We start from the raw sequence: 18,325 nt of genomic DNA, 5'->3' as shown, positions 1-18,325 counted from the left end.
AAAGAAAGATTGGCTCTTTTTTAATGCAACAAACCAAGACATTATGTTTTCCCAAGTACTGACCAACATCATTTCATAAGCTAACCTTGCATCTCCTATTTGACCATCTGAGAAGTTTTTCAAGGGCCTCCTTGAGCAAAAAAAAGCAGTCAGGAAACATAGAAACTGAAAGGGATAAAAACAGTCAAAGGCTGGAAAAATATTTATTTAGCTTTTTCACTTTACCAAAAACAAGTGACATTGTTTTTCATCGGATGCTCCCTGATTCGATTGTCTTGTAACAGCTTGGCTTATAAACAGTGGTAAGCCTTGGGTCAATTACTCAGTTAAAACCAACAACGGTCCCAACCCAAGTGTGTATATGGCTTAAAGATCAGTTAGCCAAGGCTTGGCTATATTACCAATTATACATATTACCAAGGCTTGGACTAAAAAGGGCACAGATTAAATTATACAGATGAGTTTATCAATCCAGAATAAGGCTTAAATGAACTTACCACTGTTTCATGTTACTTATAATAATAGTAAAGCTGAAAGTCCTCACCTTAAATTCTGCTGTCTCTGTAGAAAATGTCTCACTAAAACTCAGTAAAATAAAATATGGAATGGGGATAGGAACACCAGAGGTTCCTATAAAGGGGGAAATAGCAAAAATGCAAAGAACACAGCTGCATGACTTCATGAAACACACAATCGCGTCACAATTTTCATACATACAAGCGCTTCTGAGAAAAGTGTAAAAATACCACTGTAACTTCTGCACTTCTACCATAGAAAAACAAAATTCAGCTAGCGCTTCAATAAAATTAACATTCAAAATTCCCTGGAAACCAAATGGGTCAAGAATAAAGCAAGATCTCCCAGTGTAGACGTGCCAATGCTTGCACAAGATACATATACAAATATAAACATCTGTTGACTGCAAAGAAAAACATGTTAATGGAAAAATGTATCCCTCTTTCCATCTATCTATTAAAAGCATTATTGTTGCTGCTGTTTCTGGTCAATCGTTCTTAGGCTATTAGTTAAAAATGAGTTGTATAAAAACAAGCATTTGACAGGAGGATTAAATGTATTCTCCAAGCCAAAAAAAGTCCCTGTGTCTGTTTTTGTATAAGCACATAGGCAGACAGGACTGCCAGTTAAGTCCCATTAGCATGATTGGAGAGATGTCCCACTAGCCGGTTTTAACGCAGTACAGGTCCTTTAACGTCTTGAGTTCCTCGATAAGAGTCTTGTTCTGATTCTCCAGGACAGCCACACGGTTCTCCAAACACTTCACATACTCCTTTTTCTTTCTGCGACACTCTCTGGCTGCCTCCCTGCATGCAGACATTTGGATTAGACAAAAAGCACGGTTAGGCTAACAATGCACATTTTTGTATAGTACCTACATGACAATAACCATAGCATATTATACATTAACAACAAACTTCATCTAGCTGAACAAATCAATTCTCTTTCGCTCAAACACACCCACCTGTTCTTCGCCAGGCGTATCTCTCGCTTCATTTGCGGGTCATCGCTCTTGCCCTGAGAGCTGATAACGGGTGATGTCATGACAACGGTCTGAGGCAGCGAAGAGGAAGAGGAGCGGATCTGATAAGCTTGCATTTCTCCCCCCGCACCTACAACACAGCATCACAGCCAGAGTGTGTCCCATGTGTAACCAAACAACAATATGAGCTGATTGCCAAATGAAAAGCTTTTTTTGACTTTGAATGCCAACCTTGGAGCACCACCTGGTTACTAGGCAGCAGAATCTGTTGTCCGTCGGCAGTCTGAGCATATTGCAGTATAGTTGGCTGGTTTGGGTTCGAGTTGGTCATGGTGAGTGTCTGCAGGCTTTGCATGCCCTCTGAACCAGCACTGGCGAGCTGTAGAGAGCCATTGGATGAAATCGCAACTGCAAAGGAGCAAACAAATCGTGCATGAAGATAAATCTTTTTTTAATGTGATTTTATGCAATACAATTTGTATACACTATGAAAATCAAGTTTGTATGGGTCATTAAAAAACAAACTGCATGGCTTTTGTGTCATTTGCCGTTAACCACTTACTTAATTTCTGTTGCAAAATATGTAGGAAATTACCACATGATGCATTCAATACCTCTCAAAACCCATTGTTTAAATAGCATGAGGGCTTGGCTTACTATATTGGCCAGTGCTTGTCTGGTAGATTGGGGTGGGGAGCGATACGCTTGTTATGGCAGAGGAGGTAGAGATTTCCTCTTCTCCCTCGTTCTGAGTCGCCACTTCCTCAGCCGATAGATCATTTAGAATCTTCCTGAAACACAAAAAGGAAGAGAAAGTTTTCATTTAGTGCCTAAACTCTTTGTTGTGTGCCAGAGACATGCTTGGCCATTTTTGCTTGTAGCTCCCCTATGTGTGTGTTTAAGGACACGTCTGAAGTAGAGCGGAAAATGATCCAGAAACAAAAAAAAACAAATCTACACAGATTACAAAAGAAGTACTAAATATGCTGATTGTAGCCTGCCTTATTCCATAGTATCAGAAGTAGCTTTTGTTTCTGTGCGAATGAAATGAAAATATGTGCTCATCTTGTTTTCTGCATGAGTCAAAAATCAACTTCAAGTATGTGCTTAAATGTAAATAAATACATTTATGCTGCATTAACAAGATGGCCACCTTTTGTTTTAGGACTGTCACACTGACCTATTATGGATGCAAGAGGGAGATAAAATTAGATAAGAATAAAAATATAAACAATTATATAAACTGATTTAAGATGCACTTAATGTGAGCTTTGTGAACTATACTAATGTTTGTGATTGGGTATATAAAATGTATTTGGTGCTTGCCGGAGAAAGCACTATATCAATGAGAAAAACGTTTACATTAAATTCACAATGAAATCAAAATTGACAATCTTATTTGTATGCCTTATTGCAGTGTTTATTATGTATACTAATTAATGTGCCCACGTAATATTTAACTTCCTTTCATTTCTATAGGCAGACTTTAACTAAAAATGTCTTTGATTTTTAATTTATTAGTCATTAAAGTGTGGGACAACCATGCTTGGTAGAAAATGCATGGTTACACAATCACCATGAAAATTAATGGATTTTTGTGAACGGTGTAGGACTATTTTGGAACAGATCCACAGTTCCTCCGTGTGAGAAGAAGCTTGCTGGCCATGAGCGTCCACCCAACCGAATGACTCTGATTAATTCAACCTTGCTAGGCTCCATAGATACATATAGCTAGAATATGTGTGATTTTGGGGTGGTATTCATCATCAGGCCCAGTGGAGCCATTCATCTTTTTTTTTTAGGCTCTATACCTGTAGGATGGGCGCCGAGCCAGGATCTCTCTTGACTTCTGGTTAGATGCCCCACTGTCGCTTGATTCCTGAGAATCATCACTGTCAGATCCTTGACCCTAATAGGAAACATTGTTTAAGTGGAGGGATAACATGTCACTGATTCCAACCTGAAGTAAAAACAAAGATCAGGAAGTTGAAGATCACACTACATGTTACCTGTGCATGTGCCTGTGGAGACTGGATAACTGATGACTGTGCTGACTGAATCACACCTTGAACCTGGAACTGACCGCTGGGCAGCTGAACCACGGCCACTGGATTCCCACCCAGAGACATCTTTCCATAATATGATTAAGATGAATGACATGAAACAAGCATATTTATTGCTGTTTTAGTCAAACAGCATTTTTATACATCATGAGAATGTCTGTACATTAACAGTACCTGTGCTATCTGTGATATGTGAGAGGCAGTTATAGTTGTGGGGATGGCAATAGTTTGGGACTCAGAGCCATTGCTGTTGTTCTGGTGGACCTCCTCCATTGCCACTGTAAATGAACATTGAGACTGATTTTGGTCAATACTTAATGGAGAGTATGTTATGCTTTCCACAGTCAGTAGACTCAGTACCCATATAAAGGGCTTTTGACAATTCTTGAATTTCCTATGCTGCATCCGAAATAGAATACCTTCCTACTATAGAGTATTCAAAAGACAGAATGCCAAAAGAGTAGTATGTCCGAAAACATAGTATTAGAAATAATGTCCCCGGAGAGATTCTTAAGTGCGCATTCGATTGACACTTTACAAGCACGTGAGGCGACAGGAGAGGGATTTATGAATGGCAGTGAAGCGACCCAAACTGACGCTGGTAGGTCACATACGTCTGAATTTTATTCATATTACCCATATTCATTCTATACAGAGCGTCCTTTATTTGTAATGGTTGGGAAGTAAATTCAAATGTAGTACCTACACAGACAGTACACGATTTCAGACGCAGTGCTAGTCTTTTCTGTGATTATTAAAATGAGCAATTTATGGCTAATATTTTAGAGATGATTAACCTTTTTTTTTTTTATTAAAAAAGTAGCCTAGTTACAGAAATATCCATATACTTTTATTAATTTCCTCTTATATTTCAAGGTTCCTGACATATTTTACAGTATTGATCATGTACATGTTTATGCCTTGCAAACAAACACGAAAAATGTTTAGTAATAAATGGTATTTTTTATATAAATCTAAATTTTAAAATTTATATAAAAAAAAGTTTAAAAATGTTACAGAATTTAAATTTAAAACGATATGATTAAAACTAAATTGTAATTAAAAAAAGTTACATTTAAAATGATAAATATAAATTAAAATATAATAGTATTTATTTTTTCAGGACAAATAGAAATCTGAACTACGGGACAAAAAAACTGCTGAGCCCCATTACTTTTTGATGTATTATTTTACAGACTGACAGCAAACATGAGAATGCTGAAGAACACTGGCTTTTATCTGTTCTCATATGTTTCAACGGTTGGCCCGTGTGTGTGTGTGTGTGTGTGTGTGTGTGTGTGTGTGTGTGTGTGTGTGTGTGTGTGTTTTGGGGCTAACAGTAAAAAGCCTTGATTTAGTCAGTGTTTCCATTTTACTCCAGCCGTTAGTCAGTCCCTCTCAAACCTTTAGCACTACCCCACACACACACTTACACTGTCCTTGTGGGTTGCTTTATACTGTATGCATTATTGCTGCAACCATGCTGCAAATGTTCTCATGTATGATTTGATTCCAGTAAAATCATGTAAACAGTACAATAAATAAGAAATAAAATCACTAAATAACAATGTAATGGGGGGAAAAAACGAATAAGCTACTTAACATGGAATACACTACTGTTCCTGTAGCAGTAAATCAGATGCTTTGTGTTGTTATTAACAGCACTTCATACAGAACCGGATGCTAAATAACGCCCATTAAATATTCACATTCCTCCAAAAAAATGGCAATATCGGGTTAATTTCTATTTTAATTAAGCTAAAATAACCGTGTGATATATACTGACCTGTTGATTCAGTATTTTCGATAATATTATCCGTTAAAAGTCCGCATTTAAAACAAACAGTCTGAGGCTACAACAGCTAACGTTAACAGGCTAAATAAAATTAGACAGATGTCTATGATGTAATTTCATAAATTATCTGTCAAAATACATAAGATTCCGCCGGTATTTATAAGCGGGTTTGTTTCTACTGTACAAAAGCTCCATCACAAGAGACTGATAGATTTTTAAGTTGCAAATGTTGCACGAGTGTCAGAGACTTTAAGTCTTATTCCCCCATGAGATCCCGATCAAAAGCACACCTCTAAATAAAACAACCCGCTGCGGTGTGTTGTGAAGCCTGTGGGCGACTTAATGCCGCGCTCTGCAGAAAGTTCCAAGCTAGTCACTGGCACGCAAGTACCCGCGTCAACAGACGTCAGCGATACGGGGAGCCATTAAAACACCTTCCCGTAAGACGAGTGCTACAACCGAGCGGACGGGCGCCATGACTGCAGCGACAGGTCGGCAGAAGAGAAAGAGTACGAAACAAGAGCAACGCTTTACCTTTTTTCCGTTTGAGCCGCTCCTGGAAACAACGACGCCGTCTATATAGATGCCAATATTCGAAATATAATTTGAAAAGTAATTATTTAATAATGCATAGAATAAACCTGGGCGGTTTCCATTGAAAAATCTTAGATGGCTTGAGGGTTTTTTTTTTCCTAAAGGCCGCAATAAGCGCCTCCCCCTAGAATGACGTGTTACGTAAATCTGTGTTAAGCTTTGTGATTGGCCAATATCACTGAAACGCAAAAAGGGTCTGGGAACATGAATGAAACCTATAAGGCATACTATGTAGTGCATTTTTCTATTATGCATGGAAAAAACTATATTCACAAACAAAAATGGTCAAAGCGTATTCCAAAATGTATCGTATTTTTTACTAGATGCGCTGCGAGCGACTCAATTTCTGGTGAAAAGAAGTTATTTTGAATGTAATGCCCGATATAGATAGATAGATAGATAGATAGATAGATAGATAGATAGATAGATAGATAGATAGATAGATAGATAGATAGATAGATAGATAGATAGATAGAGTTAATAAAAAAAACTAATTTCAGAGATGCAAAATAAAAGCCTTTTATTATTTTTTCGTGTTTTTCATTGGAGTAAAAAATAGTTACAGTTACCAATGTACAAAAAAGAAAGATGTGAACTAACAGGGAAATGCTTGCTTGCATAATCATGACTTTCATTTATTTCCATGAATGTGAAATATATCACATTCTTATTATTAATATTAGGAAAAAATGAACAGAATATTTTTAACACAGAAGAGTAATATGTATTGCCTAAACATGTTCCTATTTTATTCCATACAATGCAAGCAAATAATTTTTTTTTTTTTTTTTTTTTTGTATAGTGTGTATGCTGGATGCGTACTTTAAAATGTAACTGCAGCTGCTTCAGTAGTATGTGAAACATTTCTTTTTGTTCCAGCACTTAGCTGACATGTCAGATTATCAATAAACTGAACCGATTATGTCTTATTTTCTGTTTTGTTTTTGTATATATTAAGACGTGGTTAACGCAAATGACAAATAAATTCTTTTTATTTAAAGAACAAAAATCATTGCAAACATGAAAGTGAATATTTATAAATGAATATATCCTCTCCGTCCTGGAAAGCACTATTTCCCTGAATGCCCCATGTAAAAGGCTAATTCGCTCGCTTGTGCTTTCATCACATAAACTCAACTCTGATGCCCTTCACAACGGTGAGAATGAGAGAATACATATCATGACAGTGTCTCTGATTTGGGAACGTGTATTGTGGAACTCATCAACAAACCAATGACCTTTCAAAGGTGTGACCATACATACGCACACATACTCAACCCCATCGTACAGAATGAGGTTAGGCTAACATACTGTAGTGATCAGTTGTGTAAGGACTCTGAAAGTAGTCTTTCAAGCCCCCACAGTGCTCGACTTTATCATGCTTACATCATTAAAACTTGTACATACCGTAAGATTTCTGAATCTGAATTCTAAATAGAAATGCATGACAGACAAATCTGAGTACAGACTTCAACCCATCACATTTCTGATCGACCAGAAAAGAACAAACAGAAACAGAGCAGGCTTTTTACAACCAGTCTTCAACTTCAGCTACGAAGGGATTTCAGTGACAGTAGTTAATATTCATATTAATCCAAAAAAATTGACAGAATACAGCAACTAACTTACAGTACAGTAGAATTTCTCATCTGTACACAAGCAATTATTTACAGTTATTTATGGTTTACAAGAAGATAGTCATTCCTCGTAAAAATGGATATAGTACAGAAGATCCTTTGCCAAACATGTAAAATCTTTGCATTTGTACAGTTAGGTGTTCACGAGGGGTTTGCTTGTACAGAGTCGTGTTATTTTACAGTTGTTTTATTTTATTGTACAGATGCCTGAATTTTTTTCTCTCTTTTTTTGGCCATTTAGAGGTTTAAATGGCTAATCCTGATGTGTATAAGCACCTTTAGATGAGAGCAAAAATAGAGCTATACATATCTCAGTTTGTGTTTGGTTTGGGCTTGGTGTGTGATGAGGTTTGCAGTTGAATGTTTTTGAATGAATCCATACTAAGTGTGTGTCTTACTGTTATACGTGCGTGTGGAGAAGTAAACTGAGAACAATTTGTAAATGCAGGTATTGAGGTTAGACTGGGCATTTAGTCCCAAAACATGTGTTTTTATGTGCCTGCACTTATTATGCTACTCAATGATGCATGTTACAGAATATATCTGCATTTATCTAATAAAGTGCATAAAGGATAATGAAAAACAATAGGGATGATTATCCTCATGCTGAACTTGAGGGGACTGAGGGAATGAAGTTTTCACTTTGAGTAATTCATTGAACATATTTTTGCCAGATAGATTTTTAGAACACATCTCAATTCAGTTATTCAATTGATTATAACAAATTGATTATTAAAATAATATTTGTGGACAATCCTAAATAACAACCCGTTGAATATGGGTTAAAAAAATGAAAAAACATTTAAAAAAAAAGGTTTTGGGTATTACATTGCAGTTTTTTTTAGTAGAAGTAAAACTGTATTTTGTAAATACTGTAGGATTAAAAGAAATTAAAAGATGCAGCTTTGTCACCTGAATAGCTGCATATCTGAAATAAACTTTGTTAAAGCCCCAGTGGTAAGATTTAAAACACTAAATGGTTTGCTGTCAGAGCAAAATGAGCAGACAACTGCAGTCTCAGTAATACACTTGTGTGTGTTAACAAAAATAATGGTGGATGAAGGAGTGGGTTTTAACCTGGGTAAGGGCATTCTATGAACTGTAGCGTAACAGAAATGTCCTTTCATCAATACTGCCCTTATTAAGAAAGGCACTTAACCCCAGGTTGCTCTTGAGGGACTGCCTCTGTATTAAGTATAATGTAAGCTGATTTGGACACAAGCATCTGATGAATGACAAAAGACCCCTATTACCCCAATGCTGTATATAAATATTACATTTTAAAACCCTGTAACACACAGCACCATAGTTAAGCTGGGTTGCAGTCCTGTATACATATATAAATATACACATTTTGAACTTTTGGGATTCAGGGTTGTGACGTCCTAGTCTGTTAAGTCTGTGTTCATTACCTTGATTACTACACTACTACACAACCCAAAAGAGCCTTAACAACACTAATTCAGAATACAGAATTTATATTGTTAAACCTACTTAATTACTCCACTGATCTTTTGTAGTCCGTCCATCCAGTCATCATGAGCTCCTATCATTCCATTTATGAATCATTATAGTTTATATTGCACTGTTTATTTTAAGATTTCACTTTGTCTCCCTTTTTCACTTAACATTTAGTCTGAGAATTGACTCCTGGAATCGATTCCATTGATTCCAAAAGCTTTGGAATCAGAATTTAAAAAAAAGAACAACCCAGGTGAAAACTTACAAACTGAGGCTTTAAGCTCATTTTAATAAAATAAAAAGTACAAGCCAGCCAGTGCTAGAATTGGAGAGTGTTTGAGTAGAAAAAAGAGCTATGTAATTCAAGTAAATTTAAATCATGACCAAGAATTGGACAGACATTATGTGGCATTGTGTGAGAGTGGGGTTCTGGGGGAGAAGGAAATGAACTAAAAGGGAAATTCTATTATAGCATCCCTTCTCCAAAACTTCATCTCACACATTTGTATTTTGGAAAATGACACCTTATCCCTGAAAAAAACAGGGCCAAGTCTTTCTGTTTATGAACTCCAATCCAAGTTCAGAGGCCAGGCTCCGTAGCACCGCTCTGGCAGGCCTTTGGCTCGCCCATATCCCAGCTCACATGTTGTACGCTACGTATATGGGGTCCAACTGATCTGCCAGGAAGGAGTCTCTCAAGTGCATTCGCTGCTTTTCTCCTCTGGAGTTTATAGGAATGACTCCTGGGTCAACAATAACCACCACACCCACAATCAGATGGTGCTCCTCTAATACTACATTGGTTACCAGCGGGACCAAGTCTAAAGCGTCCTGCTCTGATCCGCAGAGTTCAGCCACCACCACCAGCAGATTTGTCCATGTGAACACAGCACTGCAGAGGGGAAAAAAAGAGCACGTAAGAGTTAAAGGGTAGTATGATTGCAAGAAAAAAATTAACAAAGAGCGTGTCTCTGAAATGTTACCTTTCTCCGATGCTGCGGTGGGCACGTGATACGCTGGTCTCGATGTCAATTGGATGATATCGCAAACCTCTCAATTCTAAAGTCTCATCCAGAGAGCCCACCACAAACAGGGCGTCATGGCGATCTAAACACAAAATGTTACAAACATGGACATCTTTACAAGAACATTAATTTAGTGTGGCATAACAATGCACTGCATAGTCTCATAATTTATGTATCTCTTATAGTGAGAAGTCTGAGACCATTAGTTGGAATGTCTTATTTAATAATAATAATAAAAATATATATACACATGTATATATACATGTAATATATACATAATATATATAAGTAATTTGTGAGCTTAGAATTATAAGGTTCTATCTCCGTTTAGGGTAGTTCTGAGATATTGAGCATCAAAGTTTTTCTATCCCAGCTGGTAATGGAGAGATGGAACCTTTTTATTTTATGAATAACTACTAACTAAATAAATTTTTTTTACAAAAATAACACCACACAGGCATTAATAAACACCTAATGTATAATTTAGGTGTATAATTCTAAGCTCACGAATTATAATTGACATTATCACATAACAATGTATTTAAAACTTTAACTAAAACATTTCCTTAAATTTGATTAGTGACCTAGAATCTAAATTTATATTAATATATTTTACATCACATTTTGGGGGTTTAACATTTTTTTCTTTTTTTCTGGGACTGCATGAAAAAAAAGAAAAAATATTTACAATCTGGTCTTAGACGTTTGCATCCCACAGTGCATTGCCCCCACCAGTCTTTCATGAGCACTTCATCCTTTATTCTTAATTCATCCAATTGTGTTTCTCTCTCTCACCTCCACTGGAGTCTGTGAGTTCTGTTCTCTTGACAAACCCCAGGTACCCAGTTTTGGCCCAGAGTGTTTGAGGATCTCCAAAGCTCAGTTTAGTGTTGAAGTGGTCTGCCTGCAGGTTTTCCTCTCCGTATATTGTGTAGTATCCTGTTGCATTGTGGGGACTGTTCACCCAAATCTGGCAAAGAGTGAAGTATATTACTGGTGAAGCTTAGGAATCTATTTTGCCCCTCTATCTATTTCTATCTCTTGTTTATCATCATGGAAACAACGTGATGTATGAACAGAGAAAAACAATCAAGGTATCACTTATCTTGTGTCATTTCCAATCAAGCTGTAATTTTGTCAAGTTATGCAAAAAGTGTAAAAAAAAAGTATTTAATTGTGTATTTGGGATACATAATGCTAGCTTTGAAATGTACCTAAAAATGTTTAAAGTGTCATTTTCTCTAGAAAAATTCTCTTCTCTTAAATACATTACATGATTTGAAAAATAAAATAAAAAACGCCAAAAATAACTCTCCTGTGAATGTTAGTATACAAATAAAATAACTTATTAAGTGTTTGAAAATGCGTTTTAAGGTAGTTTATTTTCTAAAAATGCACAAAGCTGAAGAAACAACCAATTATTATTTACATATACAATATGTAAACGCACCTCTCCTAGATGAGAGTCCCCTAACGGTCCTCTAGTTTCTGGATTGACTATGATCACCCTCACACCAGGAAGAATCTAAAAGAGAGAGAGAAGAAGAATGAAAGCATTAACAATGTTCAAACTCCCTATTTTTTTACATTCATTCTAGATCCAACAGTGGAATGCGCTTACTGTTCCAGACTCCATGAGAGGAAGAGACTGTGGCGCTCCTCGCTCTACTAACCTCACCCTACAACACAGAAACACCATCATCAGTGTTATACAAGAAGAAAGAGTGTTTATGACACAATATAATCACAGAGTCGAGAGGAACCAGCAGATCTGGACCTTTTTTCATATTTGACAAATAGATATAATTCTACAGTATTTAAAACAGTAAAAACCATGTGATTTCTGCTCTACTAATTCTGCTCACCAAATGCAATTACATTTGGCTAAGCCAGAAACTGGCATGTTCACACACAAAAACACACTTCACCTTTTAGTATTTAAACCTTTTTTGTTTTGTGTACATATATATGTGTTTCTCTTACCGGTCATGTCGGAGGGACTTCATGTCCACATACACAGTTGAGGGGTCTGGTCCAGTTGTACCCTGTGAAAAACACAAACCCACACACACACATACAGATCAGCTGCACCTCATATAACTGAAACATCAGGTCTGACACGCATATTGCAGAGGAAAATCAACTTGCAAAGTTGGAACTTCAGGTAATCTACCTGTAGGCAGATGGCCAGGTTAACTCTCGACCCAAAAGCAGTGCTGACAGCCCGCATGGAGAGTCCAAGATCTTTGAACAGTTTGGAGAAGGAGTGTGTGAGAGCCAAGCGCGGACGCTCCTCAGCAATCACCACACAGCTCCTCACACACGACAGGTTCACACCACGTGCCTTGAAGTCAGATGGACACGAAGAACATCAGAAGAACATGTAAAGGTTTAAAAAAAGACAAGCTATGTTGTATTTGTGTTAGTGGGGAAAAATTGCAGAGATGTGAATGACCAGCATGTGTTTTGCTTCATATGCAAACTTGTTTTAGAGGCAGACTCTTATTTTAAAATGAGCTTAATGGGTTAGTTTACCAAAACCAAAAATTTTGTTATGTCCTTTTTAACCTGTACGAGTGGGGTCCAGTGACTTTCATTGAATGGACAAAAAAAAAATCATCAAAATATTGTCTTTTGTGCTTTGTAGAAGAAAGAAAGTCATACAGGTTTGGAATGACATGAGGGTGAGTAAATGAAGACATTTCTTATTTTCGGGTGAACTATCCATGAAATCAAAATTCTTATTTTTTTAATGGAATATTGGATTATTTATTATAAATGATTTTTCTTTTAAATTCATGTGCATAATCTTTAATCAAAATAACTTCCCCTCCCTCTTCCCCTCTTGCAGCGACATCTCTTCTCTGATGATGTGCTTACTGACTCGAGGGCGGGACAACATGTCACTCGCATGAGATCACAGCAATAGCAAACCACAACGATTCAGTCAATTTCCAACTGACAAAATGAATGACAAATACATTTTTTCTTGTACGTGAAGGAAGACGTTTCACAATAGGGAAGAAAACACTATCACAACTTTCGTTTTATGCCGAATTTAAGTGTGCTAATATATACCTTCAGCATCTCCGTCTGTCCGCCCAGGCCCTTGGTGCAGAGCTCCATGACAGAATAGGAGCAGAAGGTGTCTCTGATGCGGTACTGACTGAGCGTGCCCAGCCACAGGGGCAGTGAGATCTCCAGCTCCATAGGAGGTATCAGGATAGACTGATGACCTGAGTATACACTGCAGAACACAACCACATATTAACATCGACTTCAAAACACATTCATATCGACTATGAAGGGAACAAGCCATAGCGTGAGATGACGAAGCTGTGAGTCTTTCTATGTTAGTATGAGACATTTGTACGTGACTGTTTGTGTGCATCCATCTGTTACCTCGCAATGCACCAGAGCACAAAACCAAGTCCACAGTAGGGGTCGAGGCAGATGGCGATCTGGCGAGAGGAGTACAGCTCACACTGTAGCTTTATAGAGCGGCACAGAGCGCTCACCGCCGCGTGAGAGATCTGATAGACAGCCAATCAGAGAGGGGAGTCTCAAATGTACAGATCAACTAACATTTGTTTTATGTCAGAGGGAGGTATTTGCTACAATGGGGTCCAAAACATCTACGACAACACTGAAAATCGAGAAGTTTAATTTAAACCAAAATGTGATTTAAAAAAAAAAATAATAGAAGCATTTCACTAGTTGTCTCAGACTTTTGGACAGCACTATATATTTATAAAATCCAAAAACACCTCAGATTGGTCAGTTATTCAATGACCCTAGAATTAAATGTCACCAAAACTGTCTGAAACAGTGATAAAACACATCCATTGAGATGTCTCACCTTCACTCCTGTCAGCATGCCTGTGGTTGAGACACTGAAGTCCAGATAGGCCATCATCTCAGCATTGGGCGGTTTGTAGATTGTGGGAGGTCGTTTGCGAGGCAAGTCATCTGGGGAAAAATAAGAGAAATTAATGTTAAACTTGAGTTTGCATGTTTGCATTTTCCACACGATGCGGCCAGAGCTGAAGTTTGACTAACAACACATGGAAAATATGACTGTACACTGCAAAAAAATACTTTTCTTACTTAGTATTTTTGTCTTGTTTCCAGTCCAAATATCAAACATTTCTTAAATCAAGATCTATTTACTAGATGAGTAAAATGACATAAGATATTAAGTCTTGTTTTCTGGGGGAAATAAATCAAATTTAAGTGAGTTTTTGCTTAAAACAAGCAGAATTATCTGCCAATGGGGTAAGAAAAATAATCGTGTTTCTGTTTGAATTAAGATTATTTTTCTATTATTTAAGTCTGCTTGTTTTAAGCAAAAACTTAATTTTGATTAAATCCCCCGGAAAACAGGACATAATATCTTATGTAATTTTACTCATCTAGTAAATACAACTTGATTTAAGAATTTTTAGATATTTGGACTGGAAACAAGACAAAAATACTTAGTAAGAAAAGCATTTTTTTGCAGTGTAACTACATTTAATATGTAACAACAGTGCGGTTTCTGCATGGAACGACACAATGAGTTTTTCAACACTCGCAATGCAGATCACATTTCATATCCGGACTGGAGTAAGCATGTTTCAAGTTTTTATAGACAAATTTCATATACTCTAGTGCCGATAACATGAACCAGCAACGTGTATAGCTCTGCAAAGTTATATTGCTGATTTGTTGATATTTCTAATAATAATATATCAAAACATATTTGATTTGTTCATGATAGTTGTTACTAGTCTCTAATAATAAGATTTTTTGTGAGTTTGTTGTCATAGGGTTATATTTTTTAAAAACATTTCTGTCATGACAAATCAAGACAGATATTTTCCTTGCATGCTTTGCGTGAGACCAGCTAAAAAGTTTACATGTTATGTTATTTTATGTAATATTGAGACTTGTTAATGCTTAAAGTGACTACTGTGTGGTGATAAGTCTGTTGTTGCACAAACTGTTACACAAAACTAAAAGTTGTTTTAATTAAAGAGCAAACCCTGATCCAATATATATGCTACAGATGACTTTAATCTATTATTATATGAACAAAGTACAGTATGTTCTGCAATGTGCACAGTAGCTATTAGGGCTGTCACTTTTGTGAAAAAATCCTGTTCGATTTTTGAGACATAAGTGTTCACTGAATCGATTGTAAAATTGAAAATTGAAAAATAAAACGCCAAATATGGGCAAATCCACGGACAACGAACAGGCATTAGGACGAACGTAATAAGAACGCCTGACGCGCACAAGTCAGCAATATTTCTGATGATTTATTGGCGTGAAGTTTCGCGCACAATGACTAGTGCAACATTCTCGAAAAGCAATAAGCAGAGTGGACTGCCATAGCAGCATATATGGAAAACATTACCTCAGTCTTCTTCAACATGGCTGTGTTTACGATTAGAAATGTCAAACAAATTTCGCCTACGTAGGCGATTGTAGACCGTAGCCCGAATCTGTATCTGAATGCATGAGACTGTCTGAATACCGGGAAAATTCACAGTTTTGTAGTAAAAAGAGACACATTATTATGCAGAAGGATCATTTGCTGTTATGCGTGTTTGTCAGAGCCTGCAGTTGCAAATGACGCGCGTTCGCTGCGGGCATAACATGACGAGCTGGACGCGCTCCGAGAAAAGACCGTTAAAATGGATTCCCTATTTTCATTTTCGAAACTTGCGTTGGTTGGTCCGATCGATTGTGCAATCGATTTTCGAACGTAAAGTGACAGCCCTAGTAGCTATATGGAAAATTGACTGTTGAATGTTACCTGTGTCTATTATGATGGGCCATGTTTTTATGTTGACTGTAGCTGCTGCTTCTTTAGATCTGAGAATCTTCGTTAAAACCTGAGTAGTGAGAATGCAAGCAGCCTTGCTGACCTGAGGAAACCAGGAGAGAGATGCAAGAAAAGTTAACAATGCTACCAAGCAGTTAAAGGAAAACACAGCCAAATAAAGGTGTCTAACAGATGCAACACACAGACTTACATCGATAATCATGCGGACAGTGGGCAGAGTGGCTGAGAGGTTCTGTGGGTGTGGAGGCCTCACGGTGACAGGAATACAACCAGCATACAAACAGCCATAAAATGCTGCGATCAGATCTATACCTGCACATACAGACAATTCATATGCAATGCAAATTTTTTATGTAAATGTATTTATTTATGCCAAAACAGTCGTAAATAAGTTGTTATGCTCATTTTCTCTCTTTTATATATACACACACACAATATACTGTGTGTGTGTGTGTGTATATATATATATATATATATATATAATACGCTATTTTAGTAATTCATATTTTGCTTTTATTTTTATATTTTTATACTTTTGTATTTTTTGTTTTTATATTTCCATTTAGCTTTATTTTTTTGTTCCAGGTTTACCATTAGTAATTTTAGTACTTACGTATTTATCTCAGTTATTTGCCATGGCAACATTTTTTATTTTCATTTAATTTTTTTTTTTTTTTCATTTCAACGTTTTTTTTTTCGGTAATGTTTTTTCCAATTTATTTAAAATTTCAATTAATTTATTTCAGCTTCATGTAAATGACTGCAAAAAAAAAAAAAAAAAAAACAATAGTATTATTAGTTTAGTAAAAATGTAATAACAATAACAACACTGTTTTTTGCTGCTTTGCCTTTAAAGGGATAGTTCATCCATGAAAGTTAAATCATCATTACTCACCCTGGTGTTATTCTAATGCAGTATGTATGCCATTCTTTCTTTTTCGGACCACAAAAGGAGAAATAAAATAAATGTCTCACTCTTACTCGTCCATATAATTCTGCATCTATCTCCTGTGGGGTTCCTCAAGGGTCCATTCTGGGGCCATTACTCTTTAATCTGTACATACTTCCACCCAGTAATATGAGTAGGAAATATAAAATTCCTTTTCATTTCTATGCCGAGGTTTCTCAGCTGTACCTTCCACTAGAGACTCTCTGCAGCCTCTCATGGACGGTCTTGGGGATATTAAATGCTGGATGGCAAATAATTTCCTCCAGCTTAACAATGAGAAAACTGAGGTGACTATCTTTGGTACCTCCAAAACCAGAAACTCTATCGCTAGTTACATAGACAATATCACTCAATATGTTAAGTCACATGCAAAAAATTTAGGTGTTATCTTTGAGCTTTTTCTTGAAAAACAAATAAGCTCAGTTGTGAAAAACAACTACAATCAATTGAGAATCATTTCTAGACTTAAATCGACACTTTACTTTCAAGACTTGGAAAAAGTTTTTCATGCATTTATTACATCACGGCGGGACTATTGTAATTCTTTATACCATGGTCTTCCTCAATCTTCATTGGCACGTTTACAGATGTTTCAGAATGCAGCAGCTAGACTGTTAACTAGTGCAAAAAAAGGTGATCATATCAGTCCAATTTTAGCTTCTCTTCACTGGCTTCCTGTCTTTTTTAGAATTCAATTCAAGATTTTGCTGATTGTTTTTAAAGCTCTTAACAGACAAGCCCCATCTTACATCTCTGATCTCACTATAATGGCAGTGAATAGCGACCAGCATCAAGCTTTTAAAAAAATTCAAAAGTATCACAGAATGATCCCATGCGACACACGTCATATATTCCAAGTGTTCTGTGGGTATACGATAGGGTTTTGTGAAAAAATATTCAGAAACTGAATCATTAGCCATTGGTCTTCTGTCAGACTCTGTTAGCGCAACAGTTCACTTCGACTCGCCCAGAAAGAGCACACAAGTTGTGAGAAATCAAGATTAATAAAAATGCATGAGTGGGACATTCTTTTGGGCTCCGAAAAGCATTATCACAACACCAGGAGTAAAAGATGACTTAATTTTCATTAGAAGGTTTCATTTTAAAGTCATCTATATGTTAACACCCTCTTCACATGTGAAATGATAAAAAGCACTTTTCTGTAAATACCAATGACTTTGCTGTTCCCTCCTATACAGTTTTTAACTGTCTAGTTCTTAAATAACAGTCTTAACAAAGGACATAGTGTGTGTGATTTACCTGGTGGATACAAAAGCACCACATTCTCTCCGATGTTAATACCACTTCTCTCCATGAGAGCAGCAGCAATCTTCTCTGCTCTTTTATGAAGCTGAACACATGTAGCGGTACACACTGCCACTCCCTAGAGAGAGAGAGAGAGATAGAGAGAAAACATTATAGGCCAGCAAATCAGAAATTCTCAGAAAGGGAGTTTATTCCTTCCACTATTAG

At 36.7% G+C, this 18,325-nt stretch overlaps 2 protein-coding genes across 3 annotated transcripts in view; both read right to left on the bottom strand.

The window, feature by feature from the left end:
- On the bottom strand, nt 1-6,081 carry atf1 (activating transcription factor 1). Of its 2 annotated transcripts, none has more exons than XM_081381055.1 (8): nt 5,891-6,081; nt 3,736-3,839; nt 3,508-3,627; nt 3,310-3,407; nt 2,156-2,289; nt 1,730-1,906; nt 1,481-1,628; nt 1-1,322 (listed from the first exon to the last, which is right to left on the bottom strand). In XM_081381055.1, the coding sequence occupies exons 2-8, from the start codon at nt 3,832-3,834 to the stop codon at nt 1,178-1,180; spliced, it is 921 nt and encodes a 306-aa protein (XP_081237181.1). In that variant the 5' UTR covers nt 3,835-3,839; nt 5,891-6,081; the 3' UTR covers nt 1-1,177. The 2 variants fall into 2 exon arrangements, with proteins under 2 accessions (XP_081237181.1, XP_081237182.1); XM_081381056.1 differs by lacking the exon at nt 5,891-6,081 and adding an exon at nt 5,348-5,853.
- Nucleotides 6,082-6,925: 844 nt separating this feature from the next.
- dip2bb (disco-interacting protein 2 homolog Bb) overlaps nt 6,926-18,325 on the bottom strand; it is a 34,127-nt gene continuing 22,727 nt past the window's right edge. The window contains exons 26-38 of the mRNA XM_081381051.1: nt 18,113-18,236; nt 16,094-16,215; nt 15,874-15,985; nt 13,933-14,042; nt 13,476-13,606; nt 13,152-13,320; nt 12,247-12,417; nt 12,057-12,118; nt 11,695-11,752; nt 11,524-11,598; nt 10,869-11,043; nt 10,032-10,155; nt 6,926-9,940 (exon numbers count right to left, since the gene is read on the bottom strand). Coding sequence (XP_081237177.1) covers nt 9,688-9,940; nt 10,032-10,155; nt 10,869-11,043; nt 11,524-11,598; nt 11,695-11,752; nt 12,057-12,118; nt 12,247-12,417; nt 13,152-13,320; nt 13,476-13,606; nt 13,933-14,042; nt 15,874-15,985; nt 16,094-16,215; nt 18,113-18,236 — 1,686 coding nt within the window. The 3' untranslated portion in view covers nt 6,926-9,687. The remainder of the gene's footprint in view (nt 9,941-10,031; nt 10,156-10,868; nt 11,044-11,523; nt 11,599-11,694; nt 11,753-12,056; nt 12,119-12,246; nt 12,418-13,151; nt 13,321-13,475; nt 13,607-13,932; nt 14,043-15,873; nt 15,986-16,093; nt 16,216-18,112; nt 18,237-18,325) is intronic.

The sequence above is a fragment of the Scardinius erythrophthalmus genome, assembly GCF_964197995.2.
Source record: "Scardinius erythrophthalmus genome assembly, chromosome: 12".
Taxonomy (NCBI): Eukaryota; Metazoa; Chordata; class Actinopteri; order Cypriniformes; family Leuciscidae; genus Scardinius; species Scardinius erythrophthalmus.
This window is presented reverse-complemented; position numbering and strand designations above follow the sequence as displayed.

Bases quoted from the DNA above. Each gene is read 5' to 3' on its own strand.
- atf1 (XM_081381055.1), bottom strand. From the start codon at position 3,834: ATGGAGGAGGTCCACCAGAACAACAGCAATGGCTCTGAGTCCCAAACT. The intron at 3,408-3,507 runs GTAACATGTAGT...GTTTCCTATTAG, and splicing joins CTCCACAGGCACATGCACAG to GGTCAAGGATCTGACAGTGA. The intron at 1,323-1,480 runs GTGGGTGTGTTT...GTCTGCATGCAG, and splicing joins ATACGCCTGGCGAAGAACAG to GGAGGCAGCCAGAGAGTGTC.